Source organism: Pseudochaenichthys georgianus, chromosome 8 (assembly GCF_902827115.2).
Source record: "Pseudochaenichthys georgianus chromosome 8, fPseGeo1.2, whole genome shotgun sequence".
NCBI classification, from domain to species: domain Eukaryota; kingdom Metazoa; phylum Chordata; class Actinopteri; order Perciformes; family Channichthyidae; genus Pseudochaenichthys; species Pseudochaenichthys georgianus.
The window spans coordinates 13,197,795-13,214,591 of NC_047510.2; the positions used below are offsets into that span (position 1 = coordinate 13,197,795).

At 42.2% G+C, this 16,797-nt stretch overlaps 1 protein-coding gene across 7 annotated transcripts in view; it reads left to right on the forward strand.

The window, feature by feature from the left end:
• The window catches only part of srcin1a (SRC kinase signaling inhibitor 1a), a 138,093-nt gene that overhangs the window by 96,802 nt on the left and 24,494 nt on the right, over positions 1–16,797 (forward strand). For 4 of the 7 annotated variants that reach the window (XM_071203984.1, XM_071203988.1, XM_071203982.1 and 1 more), the window contains exons 4-12: positions 1,044–1,082; positions 8,898–9,093; positions 9,888–9,899; positions 10,296–10,591; positions 12,486–13,282; positions 13,890–13,991; positions 14,394–14,521; positions 15,161–15,181; positions 15,867–16,027. In XM_071203984.1, the coding sequence (XP_071060085.1) occupies positions 1,044–1,082; positions 8,898–9,093; positions 9,888–9,899; positions 10,296–10,591; positions 12,486–13,282; positions 13,890–13,991; positions 14,394–14,521; positions 15,161–15,181; positions 15,867–16,027 (1,752 nt within the window). The remainder of the gene's footprint in view (positions 1–1,043; positions 1,083–8,897; positions 9,094–9,887; positions 9,900–10,295; positions 10,592–12,485; positions 13,283–13,889; positions 13,992–14,393; positions 14,522–15,160; positions 15,182–15,866; positions 16,028–16,797) is intronic. The other 3 variants (XM_071203985.1, XM_071203983.1, XM_071203986.1) reach the window with 3 other exon arrangements.

The window sequence follows — 16,797 nt, forward strand, 5'->3', positions numbered from 1 at the left end:
GCACAGAAAAATGATAAAACCAAAGATACTGTCAAAGAATGGCAGCAGGGCCAAATGAGGGAACAATAAATAAAAGATAAGCTTGCAATAAGGTTGTTAACGGTTGATATCACTCTCCCTGTAATGCTAATGTACTGAAATAATACAGGCTTTTGTTGAGACAGTATTACCAACTATCATAAATCAAAACTTGCCTGTCACTTTTTTACCCTCCCTGCTCCAGGAGAGTAATGTGGTTCCTGCAGAAGGGAGGAAGACTGGACTGAAAATTGCCGTCAGATAAGAATAGGAACTAGAATAAGAGTTTGGATTAGAATTACAATTCATGAACTCGACGGGGGGGTTATTACGTTTGAATGGAAAGCTCACTTCCTGAGGCCTTGGCCAACATGCAGCTTTTTTGGCACTTTGGCAGAGCAGCAGGAAGGACAAATGGGCTCATGAGTGACTCAGCATGGAGAGAAAAAAGTGGTGATGTGACGATTTAGTTGAAAGAGCAGAGCAGGTGGATTGAGAGTGAAAGAGACAGCCGAGTGCGAGGAGGAGACGGAGCCGGTGGTGGAGGAGTCTGGAAGAGAGTCCAACATCGGAACAACAGAGTGCGCTGCTGTTTGATTCGATTTCACTCTTTTCATTTCCTTCCCTTTCACCAGTAACAGCCAACAGTGCAATCTTGTTTCAGGTGCTCTGTAACCTGAAGCCTGCAAAACACAGCCGCCCCCCGCATTAACACCAATCAAATTTAACGATTCTGGTTCGGATTAGATGAAGCTGTCAACAATTTTAATGAGTTTCCTATAGGGCCTGTCAAAAATGGAACGCAACAAGGAACTGATTTAGGAAATGCAACCGGTTATACTTCTCAAGGAGGATGCTTTGGATCTCAGTGTCAAACACCTCACATCTCCTCTCCAGTCCAGCCTGTTCTAAAACAAGTTGTATTTATGTCATTGATCCTCTGTTATTATTTCAGAAGCAAGTCCCTAACTTTTCTCTTTCTGTTTCCCTCCCCTTCCCTATTTTGTCCTTCATCATCTCATCAGCAACAGCAACAGCAACAGCCCAACTACTGGAGCTTTAAGGTCAGTGCTGCTTGTCTTACTGTCCCTGTCTCTTCGTCATCTTCGTGTGTGTGTGTGTGTGTGTGTGGTGTGTGTGTGTGTGTGTGTGTGTGTGTGTGTGTGTGTGTGTGTGTGTGTGTGTGTGTGTGTGTGGTGTGTGTGTGTGTGTGTGGTGTGTGTGTGTGTGTGTGTGTGTGTGTGTGTGTGTGTGTGTGTGTGTGTGTAGGTGTGGGTGTGTGTGTGTGTGTGTGTGTGTGTGCGTGTGTGTGTGTGTGTGTGTGTGTGTGTGTGTGTGTGTGTGTGTGTGTGTGTGTGTGTGTGTTGAGGGATTACGTCAGACTCCTCGGGCAGCACCAGTCTATCTCCTTGGTTCTCTGGCTTCTGCGACACCCAGATCACTTGACATCTCTCGGCTCTTTGGGCAGTGTGAGAGTGTGTAGTGGCAGAGGTGTCAGGGGTGGCGACAGCTTAAACTTCTCCAGCTCCATTTAATCTGCAGAAGGAGATTCTCTCAGGATTTATGATCCCTTAGGCAGCTGGCATTAATGGCTAGAAGCCATGTGACCCTTCTGAAGTATTACTCACACCGACTGAGACATTAAGTAGACATTTCAGACATGCCGCTGAGGCATGACTGAAATAATACTTTGACATTAGCACAGAGGCTTGAGTCATGGCTGGGCGGCTGAATGTGTTTTGTTCACAGGTTGCAAAGAGGCAATAAGTGCTAAATGAACTGGAGAAGGCCAGCGTCAAGATGTATAGAAAGTGTTTATCTATTTAAAGAGTTGAACCAATTTTGTAGCTTGTGTGTTTTTTTAATGTGTATCACTTTGTTGTGGCATTACACTGCACAAAGGCAGGCAAGGAGGCGTCCTATCTAAACAGAAAGTTAAAGAACGTTTAATGTGCGTGAGAGAAGAGCCTAAGGCTTCTCTGCGGTGTAGTCTTCCCTGAATCCCTGCTTACAATATCATTTGGACAGGTTGGAAATGTCACTGAATATCAATGTCCTTTGCCCTGACCTATAGGGAAGGCTGAGCAATATATAACTCACTTACACAAGTACTACAACCTCAAGCAAGAGTGATAGCAATAGAATTTAGAGCCCCGGCCATCAGATCCATCCAAAACCAGAGGATTTCAACTCTGCAGGACTTTCAAGTGGTGGTTTGCAAAAGCTCTCTGGATGTTTTTGTAAAAGATTTGTCAAACATTACACAGACACTAGGGATGTCCCGATCACCTTTTTTTGCTCCCCATCCGATTCCGATCATTTGATTTTGACAATCTGCAGATACCGATTTTTCCCGATCCGATCTTTATGCAATGCATTAAGAGAAAACAAAGGTAACAGATAACGGCTGGTCATCCAACATCAGCTATCTTGGCTGTTCTTTTTTTGGCCTTTTCACTGTTCTGGGGCAGTTTCTCTTTCCTTTTGAAAGTCTCTGAAAGTGTTGGTTGTTTCAGTGCCGTTACCTGAGTGGCCGCTGTGTACTCGTTGTGTTGTTGTTGGTGTTTGTTTCTCAGGTAGCGTATTAGATTGGTCATGTTGAACGTAGCTCTGTTCTTTCCACCACGCGGAACCTCCGCCTTGCAAACATTGCATCTGGCTGTTACACTGCCTTCGCTTTCAATTTTATAATACTTCCAACTCCTGACATTTTCTCTGTCCCGACTCCCGAGTCACCAGCTGAACGTAGCCTCTCGTTAGCTTACTGCTACTATTAGACACTGCGCCCACTCTGTTGCCAGATTTGAGAGAAATAAGCAACCAGGTCTGAAAACAAGCCCAAAAGAAGCAACACATACATGATGTTGTGTAATTTTAAACCAAAACTAAGTCCTCAGGATGACTTTAAGACGTGAATATGGTCATTTTTGTTTTGTAACATTAAATAAAATAATAAAAATATTTTATAAAAAAAAAAAAAACGATCCCCGATTTTTTTCTTCCGATCTTTTGAAAATCACGTGATCGGCTCCGATCCCCGATCACGTGATCGGATCGGGACATCTCTAACAGACACATGCTCATGTTTGTTTATAAAGAATAACATTTGTAAGTAAGTGTGTCTAGGACTACTGAAAACTTTGAAAACGTTGAACAGGAAAGATCTGTAACTACGGACAACTTTCATTATGGATTATATCAACAGATTAGTTTATCTTTTGGTTCACAACGACTAAATAGTAAATGCGTGCTAATCATAATTTGTATTTTCCATGTAACCAGCAGCCATAGAGAAAGACATTTGTTTGAGAATGAGTTGAAAGCAGAGGGGGAACATTTTTTACACACCAGAGAATGATTACAACATTTTCTTTCCTGTAGTGTGTTATACAGCTTTTTGTGCATATAAATGGGCTGCATAAAGTATAAATAGCATCAATTGGAAATACTCAAGGAAAGTACCAGTACAGAAAATGTTTACTTAAGTACAGTACTTGACTATATGTACTGTGACTATTCACCACTTTGCAGGTGTTGGATATGGAATAATGCACAGTTAAACTGGGATAAAAAAAGAGAGGACATTTTACGACATGTTGGTGCCTGCTGTGTTTTCAAGCTACTTGTCTTTCAGAAAAAGAAAATCACTTCCTGCAATCTCAGCCATCATCTCCTCTCTCAAAGAGAACGACATTCTGCTCCCTTTTCTTCTGAGCAAACCGTTTAATATCGCTGCGTAATTTACAGCACTTTAGCAAAGCAATTGGTTCCCTGCATTGACGACTCCAGGTATATAAGAGAATGGAGTTTAGGGGGGTTGTTTGTCCAGGCAGAAGATTAAGGTTAGAGATGGATTGATTTTAGGGAGCCGTTTTCTTCCTCCATTTTCTAAAAGTAATGGGTGTGAACTTGTTTGTTGTGAACGAAAACCCAGCTTATAGTTGGACGGAGACAAAGCAGGCTTGAACTGCAGAAAGTGACAGCACAATCATGTCACCTGGATGAAGCTTTGACCTCTGTCACTAGAGACTGAAGCAGAGGAAGATCTGTTGACGTGGAGCAGCTCAGCAAGAAACAGAATTGAGCTTTGGGAGTGGACAGATGATTGACAAGAGACACAAAAAAAGATTGGAGGGAGACGTACAACCTGAAGCAAGCTTTTCAGAAAGAGGAAAATATCATTCGAAGAATTTTCATCAAGAAATAATGGAAGAGAAGAGATGTGGTTAGGCGTGAGGTTTGTGATATTCACCATTTCACACCTCAAAAGCCAAACACTTCATTGTCATATCACACACATCGAGTCTGTTGCTGACATGTCTGGTTGATGTATATTGTCTCCTCGCTCAACTCCATCAGAATGTCAAACCACTTGAGAGGGAAATGACTACATTCAGGGAAGAGATCAGAGAGAATTGGCTAGCAGCAGCGGCAGCAATTGTGTGGTCAGCTTCCCTCTGGACTCCAACACTTTCATATGTGGTAACGCCTACCAAACCACCGTCTAGATAGTTACAGACTGGCTAGTGGGCTTTTATTCATTTATGCAATTGTGCTGGATGTATTTGCAAGAAAGATACATGATGTACTGAATGCTGAAATCTCTCATCTTAAATGAGCCTTATCTTTGGCACTGCCCATGTCTATTGTATTGTATAATGATTATACTTATACTTTACATTATGCTATTTCCCACAACATATATCAATCTGCCATTTGTAACGGGTAGAACCTGCAACTGTAATGCTTAATGCACTGTATGGATGATTCTAAAGAATTAAAAATAAATTAATATTTTCATTCCAAAAAATAAAAACAACACCCTCAATCGGTTTTGTCCGATAAAAAGAAGAAAAAAAAGAAAATTCAGACGATTCATTTCTCGACAATGTTTACGTAACTAACAAAAGAAAGACAGCATTACTTTCAAATGATTTGACCATGAGCGGAAATTAAGAAAAAACATTGGAGCCGCAGATGGCTGGAAGAGACAGACAATATGGTGTGTTTCGTTGTCTGCTCTGCGTCAAGTTCAATTTTATTTGACAACAAACTTAAATAACAGGCTAACCACAGTTCATACCAGCACAATTAAAGAATTTGTAGGGGTGAACAATTCAGGGTTTAAACGTAGCTTAATTCCAATTGAGTGCTGCCTGGCATCAACACTGTTTCCTCAGTGTGTTAAGCATCTTTAAAGCTGATTCTCTTCTTATTTGTTTGCACTTTTCAACCAAAAACTCTTCCAGTGCCACTCGACCTTAAAACAGAGCGTACCTGTGTGGGTGTGTACGTGTGAATGCGAGACAGGAAAAAACTTGGCGGAGGTTGAATTGAGTTTAATGCAGTTTGTAGCCTAAGGTCTGCCGTCAGACCTCTGTGTCCCGATTTCCCCATTCACTTCTGTTCTGAGTAAGATCATCATGTTCCCTACTTGTTCCTCTCCTCTGCCGTGCCCTTAGAATAGTGTAGAGTTCTCAACAATAATTGAGTGCTGTTGAAAAAGTCACTCTAAAAGAAGGAGGGAAGGGGCAAGAGGGTAGAAGGTAGAGAGATGATTGTAGAGAAAAATAAGAAGGAGGTGGAACCAGTTTCCCTCGTATCAGGCTGTGAACACGGTCCTGTATAACACTGGCATGTCTAGCAGGACCAGATGGTGCCTTCACATACAGTATAATATTTACAATGTTAAATTCCTACATGGAGAGATTTTCCGTTTTCATATCACATAAACCACCAATATGGACGCCAATGTACGTAGTTACTAGGCAAGCTGACTAGGAGCAACATATTTGGTGAGATTACACACATTCATACATCGGTTTCATTGTCTTTTTTAACAGCTTATTTATAGAAGAGGGTATAACATTGCACATTCACTGTTTTCAGCTGGTTCAGAAATATAAAATATAGTATGCAAACATGGTGAGACTCGAGCTCCGTCATGCAGCAAATTCTCAACTCCCTCTGCCTTTTCTTAGAAAACTCCAGCTATGGTTATTTAAATTCCCGAAACACGGAGATTTTGAAACAGTTCCCCTTTTAGCCATGCAGGGAAAATAATTACCATATACTCCCTGAAGAAAACTCCTTTGACATGTTTTACACATGGTGGGGCTTTCTGCCAATCCCTTTGATATTGGAAACTGGTATTGCATGTTATGCCAAATATATCTCTGTGTGTGACTTCCCCTGAGAAATAGTGTTGGGCTCGGCAGCTGGTTTCTCTACAGATGCGTTCCAGGTAGCCAAGATACCTGTAATTTGAGTCCAACAAATTATAAAATATTTTATCAACCGGCTGTTTTTTGTAATTATTGAGAAGTGATATGTAGCCGACTGACAAAGGCCAAGATTAGCCTCTTAGCAACTAAATTCATTTGGAGTTTAGTCGCTCCAACCTGTTTGCCTATTTTGTGATTTGGACTGGTAACGTCCTGTAGTTGAAAAGCACAAAAATGTAACAAAGCTCAGTTTTGCATATATCTTTACGGTGCCAGGCTAGCTGTTTCCACTTGCTTTTGGTCGTTGTGCTATGCAAAGCTTAACAACTGTCAACTTTAGCTTCATATTAACTAAAGAACTACCATAGTCTTCATAAAATGAGTGTGCCATAAGCAGAGTGGAAAGCAGGAATGCAAAGATACTTTGTTTCATAGAAAGGAAGACGAGATAAAATGCTATTGGACACTAACGTTACTATGTGTAGTACTGTATCTCACCCCCTTATATATTCTATTGCACTGTAGCTGGCCAGAATATGACAGTGATGCAGCGTATGTGCTTCTCCTCTGTGTTGTTGCTCAGTGTGGTCACATTCTAGATAAATGAGCCCATTTGAAAACACGGTGGGGGTTATCTGTCAGCATCAGCGTCCTCTGCGTGCTCAGACACTGTCTGCCACCACTATCACTGGACACCACTATCATTCTGTGTGTGGGTGTGTGTGTGTGTGTGTGACTGAATTATGTATGGTAGCAACAGAAGGAATCTTACATTTAAAAAAAGATAGCTCTGCTTTTTAGTCATGATATGGGGTTAGTAAACACAAGTGATACATGGCAGTAACTTTAAAAAGCAAATAACCGGTGATAATAATAGTTAAATGTCATACTGTAACAGCTCATTCACTTTAATGTAGTAAAGCAAAAACTAATGTATATCTATTAATGAAACAAATCGTCAAAAAGCATTTCAAATGTACGGAGCCCCTAAAGGGACATGAAAAAAAAAAAAAGTCGGGATAACGGGTTAGTATCTCGTGCTCACGAGAAACTAACCCGTTATCCCGACTTCTTTTTTTACCGGTGCACCAAGGAGGAAGTGGAGCGCACAGTTAAAACGTCACTCTTTAGCTGTTTGGATGAAGGTGAACACAGTGTAGGCGGTGCGTAAAAGCTCTTTGAGCGCTGGTGCTGCTCTTCTCACACGTTCCGTTGCCTCCTGGAGTGACCACACACCCCAGGCCGAAATGTCCTTAAAATCAAGTCTGAGTTCGAAATATATCTCAAATAATGTACAGTATGCACTGTCATTTCCCCACATAAACATCACAGTCTGCTATGAAATGGTTGTCTCCTGTGTGCTCCACTTCCTCCTTGGCGCACCCGTAACTTTCTCAAAACTTTCATGTCCCTTTTAGGGACTACGTACAAATGTGGTAAATTGTAGACACATGTATTTAATACGACATCATTTATCGAAAATATAATGGAAAATAATACATACTTTATTAAATGATAAAAAACCAGGATACAATTTAATACATAGAAGGCATAGCATAACATGAGGAATAAAGTTACAAATTACAATATTTAAATAATGCGCACATTTAGAAAATGCACATATAACACCACAGCTAAATCAGAAAGTATTTCAACTTTGCGTTATTTAAAAATGAATCAATTTCGGAGTTTGGCTGTTGGTTACAACAAATTGAGATGGAAAATGTCTTTACTTTTGAATAAATATTTAAAAAAAATGTAAATAAAGGTAATCCCTAGCTGTTGTATTGTGTCTTGTTTTACAGCCTAAGTCAAAAACATGTTGTGAAGCTTCTAACAGACTGTCAAGTTAATTAAATAATATATGAATGGAAGCCACAGTGAATCCATGCTACACATTGGGGAAGAAAAAATCAATCCTTGAGCAGTTGTGTTCATGGTGAAAGGCTGAGGGAACCAGCACAGCTACTGTACTGTGGCTAAGGATGTGTCTGCTCCTGCCATCCAAACAAGCATCACAGAGCATTGTGGGAGCTCATTACAGCCGCCCCTGAGCTGCAGGAAACGCTACAGCGGTGGAGGATCAGGGAGCCAGTTCAGTGAGCTCAGCCCTGCTGCACTAACAGTCTTTCAGGGAGAAGATACTGGGCAGAGTCCTGCAGGATAAACCAATAGTGACAGCCTGGGATTTGCATCCGCTTCTCCTCCCCTCCCACAAGTCCTTATTAGAGTTCCTAACAGCACAGGGGAAAGAGTTTGGATGCTGTACACATTTCGAGGAAACATGACATAACTTATGCTGAGCTGGAGCACAGTCTCCAGCTTAATCTCGCCACCAGAGGTGATTCATAAAGGCTGATTCCCTGGAGTGCTGTGCCATTTGAGAACAACTATATTGTGCTTTTCTGCTGCGGCATTCAACTGATGACGGATACTGTGACGCCGGTAATTGTTAGTGAATGGCTGGCAGCTAAACCATTGTCAAGGTCTCATTCATCTTGTTACGTGGTTGATTGTGTATTGTCTCATTGTGTGTTCACTGTCACTTTCTCCGGTTGGTCTTACTCCATTGGCCCCGTCTAATCCATTCTCTCCGCCTTGATTTGACCTCTTAGTTAATGAGTGTGTGTTTCCTTGTGCTTTGTCTTCCTGCAGAGCCGCAGCCCAAGGCATTCCCAGTCTACCCAGTCTGGGCTTGCCGACCAGGCCGCCAAGCTCTCCTTCGCCTCAGCTGAGTCCCTGGAGACCATGTCAGAAGCTGACATCCCCGTCGGGTTTAACAGGATGAACCGTTTCCGCCAGAGCCTGCCGCTGTCCCGCTCTGCCAGTCAGAATAAGCTACGATCTCCAGGTTAAGATTTAAAGCACTGCTCTGTCACCACAAGCTGGCCGGACTCCAGGCAGATTTACAGCGGTCTGTTTACCTCGTCAGGCTGGTGATGTGCGGCGCCGCGCTTACACAGAACGGGAGAAAGTGTCTTACTCTCATCTCAATTACCGTTACAGTTTGCTCTAATTGCTCTGCTCCAGAAGACTGGAGAGTAGTGAGTGCTCGCATAACATAACTTTCTGAATGGTTAATTAACTTATAACGAGTTGATCTATTTAAGTGTAGACACAAATACTCTTAATATATTCACGATGAACTAACAAGCAAGTGTGTAGGTGTACAATTAGAAAGAATGGTTTATTTTAAAAAACCCTGACATTTTCAGAGAATGTTTTCCAGTTTATTGCTAGTGTTGTTTATTTGACTGTAAGACTGCGTGCCTGTATTCATCACAAATGAATGAGGATATGTTTTTGTGCAACGGCAGTTTTGAGAGCAGGTTTACTACAAAAGGGCCTTGGCAGTGTATTACTGTGAGGCTTGTCCAGATCAAGGAGTGGTGTTGCATCAGGTATTGCGAGAAAAAAACGATCTGTAAAACTAAATTACAATTGACTGACGAGGGCTGTATTCAATGAGGAGATCACAGAAGAGCGAAGCTGCCTCTCGCTCCTCTCCGTGTCTCATTACTAACCACTTTGTTTTCTTCTCTCCCCAACTCCTCTGAAATATATTCACCTATGCTGCTTGACTTTTAATCACTGGTCTTTCTTTGCTTTGCTTGTTGTTTTTGTTTGTCCCCCGGGTGTATGCAGATGAATTTGCAGGTTAGTCAGGCGCCATCTTTAACACAAACAAATCTAAGGTTTCAGCATTTGACCAAGTATTCCATGAAGCGGGGGTATTTTGCCATTTGATTATAGGAAGTAAAAGTTTAATATATTAGTTGTAAAAAGTCAACTTGCCTTTATCAAATATGCACCTTAGCTGTGAATTCTAACGCAGCTACCCACACAGTCCTATTCTCACGTTCAGAAAGGGATGATTCTGCTGAAATCTGAGAATAAAAATCATTCTTCATCATCTTGTATATTTGAAGGCAGAACATTTGTATAATTATTGACTGCAATATATCCATCAAAATGGCATAAAAAAAAGTGATTAGTTATTCTTTCCATCAACAGAAGCCATCCCCTTCTCACTCACACGCCACTCTCTTTTAGGCGTGCTGTTCCTGCAGTACGGGGATGAGACGCGTCGGGTTCACATCACCCACGAGCTGAGCAGCCTGGACACGCTGCACGCCCTCATCGTGCACATGTTCCCTCAGAAGTTGACGGCAGGAATGCTGAAGTCGTCCAACACGGCCATCTTGATCAAGGACGAGGCACGCAACGTCTTCTACGAGCTGGAGGACGTCCGAGACATCCAGGACCGCAGCATCATCAAGATTTACCGCAAAGAGCCCATCTACGCTTCCTACCCGGCTGCACCTCACCTGGCTAACGGAGACCTGAGGGTGAGGAGACGGGAGCTGGGGCGTGGGGAGGTGAAGGGGTTAACGATTTTATTCAAAGGAAGAATGCTATCTGATATCTTGCTCGTCTGATGTCAGTGAGAACCTCTATTATGCCGTGCCTCTACATGAAGAGCAGCAGTGTGCTTCTTTGGCTAGGCGTATTTTTAATACTTTAAAGGAACCTTTGAGTGTTACGGTGTATAAGTTAGTAATTTAACAGGAATTCCTCCTGGAAATGTACTTTCTTATCTTCAAGTAGGCCATCTGTTGATGTGCAGACACCAGAGAACAATGTTCCTCTGTGAAATGAGCATATTTCAACATTCCAAGTTATTTCTGCTTCAGTGAAAAGCAAGGAAGCCTGAGGGAGACCGTTTTTTAATTATTTTATACAAAACCATGCTTACCATCTGCATAGATTCACCCAATGCTGAGAATACAACCGCTATTAACCATGCAAACAGCAGTTTGTATGTATATTGTGTTTGCATGTATTGTGCTGTAGGTTGTAAGTATTGGTGTACACTTACATGCTTGTTTATGCATGTGTATACAAAGAAAAGTAAAGATATGTAGTGAGAAAGCTGCGCGGCATGCAATCAAATGTGAATCTACATTTATACATATAAAAAACCCTAACAAGGGATAATTTGTTGTAACACATTTAATTTGGCAAAACCATTATCAAAGTAACCCAGCATCTTTCACAGTGCATGAAAGATGATTGTTTTCTCCATTTATCGTTTGATCATTTAAATATCCCAAAACAGTACTAAATGTCCATTCAAGTTTCTCAGCGCCTAAGGACTTTAAATGTTTTGTTGTGTCTTTCCAAAGCCCAAAATATATTACATTTAAAAAGATATTAATCATACAAATGCAGTCACCACATTTTGTTCTGTCAATTTTGCATGAAAATGTACTTATTATTATTTCATGGTAAGTGTGAGGTGAACGGTTAATGTATTCTCCGTAACTTGAGGCTGCATCTTAACAAGCATGTTGCCATGTATTTGCTCTTGTGCATGTCGTGCCTGGTGGTGTCTTGTGGAGCAACTAGAGGCTTTACGCTGTGCCCTAATCTATTTGTTTGTTTAGGTTGTCTCCATACAGATTGTGCAAACCAGAACACCTCATATACTGTAGCTTTGTAAATATACAGAATGTGTATATATATTTGTCCCTAGACATAACCGCTCAACAGCACACATTCCTTTGTCACGCTCCAGCATTTCCTGTGTATTACATGGTGCCGCTTGACAAGGTTGGTTAGGATGCTGAGAAGGAAATGAAAACAAGAGAAACAGCAATGGGAAAGCATCAAATGTAGTAATGTGACAAGGGAAAAGTGAATATATGTGAAGTTGGAGAAATTAGGAAAATCCCTACATTAGAAAAGCACAGGCAGAGGTGGGTTTTGAGATATTCTGATGCTCTACAAAGAAAAGCAGGTCGAGAAAAAGATAATAGCTAAGAGGACATATATATTTTCTGTTATTCTGTTCAGTTCTGTATGCATTAAGGTGTTGAGTGTCCTGCATCCTGTCACTACAACTACATGGAATACATATTAATGATTTGTTTTAGCATATTATCTGCTTGTAATAATATACTAGTAACCTATAACCTGTGAAGACAAGAAGCAAAGAGACATTTTGGAATATGCATGTGCTGGACAACATTTTTATTCTCTAATTTGGCAAATTTAAAACAACACAACAAACAACACGCAACATTTGGTCTCTTGAGAACCATCTTCTCGTGAGATGTACAGCATTTGACAGCTGATTTATTGTCTGTCAGATCTCAGTTGTGGTTATGTCAAACCGCCTCATGGGACACATCTCATCTGTATTTCTCCATGGTAACCCGCATCCCTGCTTGTTCATTTCAGAGGGATATGGTGTACTCCTCTCGCGACTCCTCCCCAACTCGCCGCCTCAACACCCTTCCATCCTCTACGTCCTCCAGCTCCCCGTCCCGCTCACGGCTCTCTTACAGCGGTGGCCGTCCTCCATCCTTCACGGGATCCCAGCATGAACAGCCCCGACAACCCCACCATGCCCCGGCCGGTCAAGGTCCAAACGCAGGCCTGTCTCCGTCGCCCAGCGCCATCCTGGAGCGCCGCGATGTCAAGCCTGATGAGGAAGTCTCGGCAAAGAATATGGCTCTGATGAAGAACGAGAGCCTGTATGCAGATCCCTACAGCCTGATGCACGAGGGCCGCCTCAGCATCGCCTCCACCCAGTCCCTCGCTGCCATCGGAGACCCCTTTAGCTTCCCTGTAACCAGTGGCCTGTACCGCCGTGGCTCTGTGCGCTCCCTAAGCACCTACTCAGCTGCTGCCGACCTGGAGGACTCCCTCTACAAGCCTGGAGGCTCACTCTACTCCGACACCTACTCCTCAGCCACACTGGGCATGGGATTTCGAATGCCGCCATCATCCCCGCAGAAAATCCCCGACATGCAGATGAGGGACAGGGACTCGTATTCCAACCCGCCCAGCAGAGCCTCACCTGTCAGGCAGAGCTTCCGCAAGGACTCTGCCTCTTCCTCTGTGTTCATAGAGAGCCCCAAGTCCAGGCCCAGCTCTGGTTCAGAGCCTCTGTGTCTGACAGCCGGGCCCGGGGAGGGCGGCAGGGCCACGCCTGGATTTGGTTCCCTGTCTGGACAGGACCTTGAAACCAGCAGGTCAGTACTGTCTGAGTGGAGAATTTAATTAAGGTGCTTTATTGTTTAAAGTAGGTTTTGAACACTTGTTTTTATAATCAGCTTCTAAGGGAAATGAATAATCATCTGTAAAAATGAAACAAGAGCACTCTGGTTGTTTTGCATGAACAGTTTCTGTATTTGTGTTTTTTTTATGTTGGTTTAAACTGGCTTCACGGAATTCTAGTGAAGGGAATCAGAAGATGATTTAATATTATTATAGTTGATTTTCTCTTAGACTTTAATTTAGAATTTCTTTGGCTGCAAGCAGATATTTACATGTACTTACAAAGCTGTATTGCTTACTCTACTGAACTGTGTGTTACATATTATCACAGCCAAACAAATCTTTTTATAATTTAATCCTATGTTCACCTGCCTTTGAGCTTTTGGTGATTTGGCATTTTCTGCAACATTTATTTTCAAATCCCAGATCAACTACTTTTAATGTATGATGGATATTGCATGTTGTATACTTTAAGAGTTCTGATTTATATGATCATTGTAACTGCTGAAAACGTGTCTTTGAGTACCATGAAAAGCACACTATAAATGAAATTATATTACTTACTACCATTTTCCTTTTCAGGGATCAGCGTCTGGAGCGCATGGAGGCGATGGAGAAGCAGATAGCCAGCCTCACTGGCCTGGTCCAGAGCGTGCTGACCAGAGCACCAGACAGTGACAGCACGTAAGACTCCCATTGCACCCCATTAACCCTTTAAATCTCGCAGATACAGCTTCAGGTTTGTTACATAGGCAGCATTATCGACGACAACGGTGGCAGGCTGTTATCAGAGCCATTATCAGCATTAGTTTGTGTGAGCAAAACACGAGCACAGAGCACTAAACATTAGCTACAGGGCACAGTGCTATTGATTTTTGCATTGATACGTAGAAATGTGTAAGATAGCTTTTAAGTTGATTTGGAGTTCCTCGTATTTAAGGAACATTGTTATCACTTCAGCCTCATGAACACTTCAGGGGCTCATTAACAAGAGGATAGCTTGTTAATGTAGTCCGATAGTGTCCAGGAGTAGTGCTGTTAGCGTTAGCACTGTAATTGCCTTGCCCTGTGGCCGTTAATCCTCAGATGCGGCCTGCTGCGTCTCTGCATGATGGCGGGCTGCCCTCCAGACCAAGGGACGGAGTTCTCACGGCCCTTACCTTTTTCTTCCAGCGAGAAGACCGACACCAACAGCGACGGCTCCGCCACCGAACGTGAGTACCCAGCCGTTACCCACCAGCCCTTGTTGTTACTAACACAGTAATGCCTTGTTTACATTTTTGGGACAATTTATTTTCCACACTTTAAAGAGGCTAAAGGACACAAACAAGAATTGATGGTGATCTGAATGTAGTTTAGGACAAATGAATTCAAATTTGACAAAGCTCTCACAAGGGGATTCACAATGGAAACTAACGCTTTGTTTAGAGTTGTGGATTTGGTTATTTAAAGCGTGCTTTTCATACTTGTAGTTCAAACCGAGGATTTGTTGTTGTTGTCATACTCAGTCGGATGAAAGCAAATATCAATTTATCCAATTTTGCCCAGTATAAAGCTTTTAGCCTTTCAGCATTTAATTTTGAAGTACTGATAGAAATCCTTTTCCAACAGGTGTAGCCCATACAGGCCGAATCATATCTGACTTAAATCATTTATTTTATTCTATGCATTTCTCTCTTTCTTTCTCACATGTCCATAACTCAGTAGCTCAGTTTTGGCATAAACAAAGCTTTTCTTTGACCAGACTTTCACATGGCCAGTAAATATGAAATGAGACTACCCCGTCCCTCTTTGTCTCTCTAGCACCCTCTCATTTATTCCAAGGTAACTGGCTCACTCTTTTTATATTCCAGCTGGACGGCTGAAGAAGAAAGGTAGTTGTCATCTCCTTCTCTATCGCCCTTTTCTTTTCCACCTATCAGACATTCTCATGGCTCTCTGCTCTCTGTATGGGTGTGTGGTGTTGCTGGGTAGCTGGCGGTGTCTATCCTCACGTTTTCCTCCTGGCTGGTTTCCCTGAGAGCGGAACCCCCTCGTCCTGTCTCTGTCTCTACTTTTTAATTTCTGCTTGGTTTTTTCCTTTGGGAATTTCAGAAGGTTGTCTTTGTCAGAGACTATGCTCTCCTTTTTAATTGTGTATAAGAGTGTATATGTGTGTTCAGGAAGCATACATGTGTGAGAGAATAGCTGGAGAGTCAATGGCCATATTCACAAAGCCCTGTGTCAAGATAAGAGCATGGTTATCCCCCTGTGTGTCACTACTGAAAAGACTAATTGCTCTTCCATATGGGCTACTAATAGCATGAGCTCACATTTCTCCCAGTGGGCTATTAGAGTTTTGTGAATATGGCACTTTTTTAAAGTTCACACACTGTATATGCTCCAGTTTGTGCAAATGTTTCTATTATGTACGTTTCTTTGAGCCTGTATGCTGTTTGTGTGTTTTCATTTGTCATGCTGGCTAACTGAAATCTCACCGGAGCACAGCCCAGCAAGCTAATCAATTTGTTTCCCAACGACCTCCTGGTGACCCCCCTTGTCCTGCTCTGTGATTGGCAGCTCATACACCGTCGGCCCCTCTAGCTCTGATGCCGCCACCACCTTCTCTCTTAACCCCGGTTAACGGCGCCGGCAGCTTGAAAATGAAGCTCCACCTGAACGGCCTGCAGCAAAATGCCACCGACCTGCGCAAACAGCTCAGCCAGCTACGCAAGATGCAGGTAAACATTAAATCAATCGCAGAAAATGCATGTTTTGTTTCTTCAAGGGCCTGTTCTCCCAAGTTACACAATTCTGTTACACAGTTTTTAAGATGCCCTATTATGCTTTTTTGAATGTTCCCTTTCCTGTAGTGTTTTATATAGGTTTTTGTAAATGTAACTGGTCTGTAAAGGCTAAAAAACCATAGTTTCCTCCAGAGGGAATTTCTCTCCCAAACCCCCACCCCGCCTGATATGCCTATTGGACTCCTTTGTTCACTTCTGCGACATAGTGACATCACTATGTAACACTCTCACTTCTATTGGCTAGCGCTCGATGTACAGTACATGTTAGGCTAAGGGGCATGACATCTCTAAGCAGTTCACCAATCACAACAGAGTCATCGTGCTAACCAATCAGAGCAGACTGGTCTCTGGTTTCAGACTGAGGGTGAATGGAGGTGATACTATATGAGAGGGCAGTATGACAAAAATAAAGACCTTTTTGAACATAAAAGCATGGTTTCTGATCATTCTGATAATTTCAATTATTCTGTGATAAATTAATTCATAATGCATCTCCTTTTCATCATTTTGATTCGTCTGAATTACGTACAAAGAGGGATTCTTAGCACGGTCCAAAATGTCTCACTATTGACAAGCAATGTATACAGAATGTGAGCCAAGATTATGTTTCCATGCTGTGGTTTACTTGTATTCCACATATTGCACCAACGTTGTAGAATAGGGCTCAGAATTATCTATTTATTCTACATTCAATCGGTTATCTA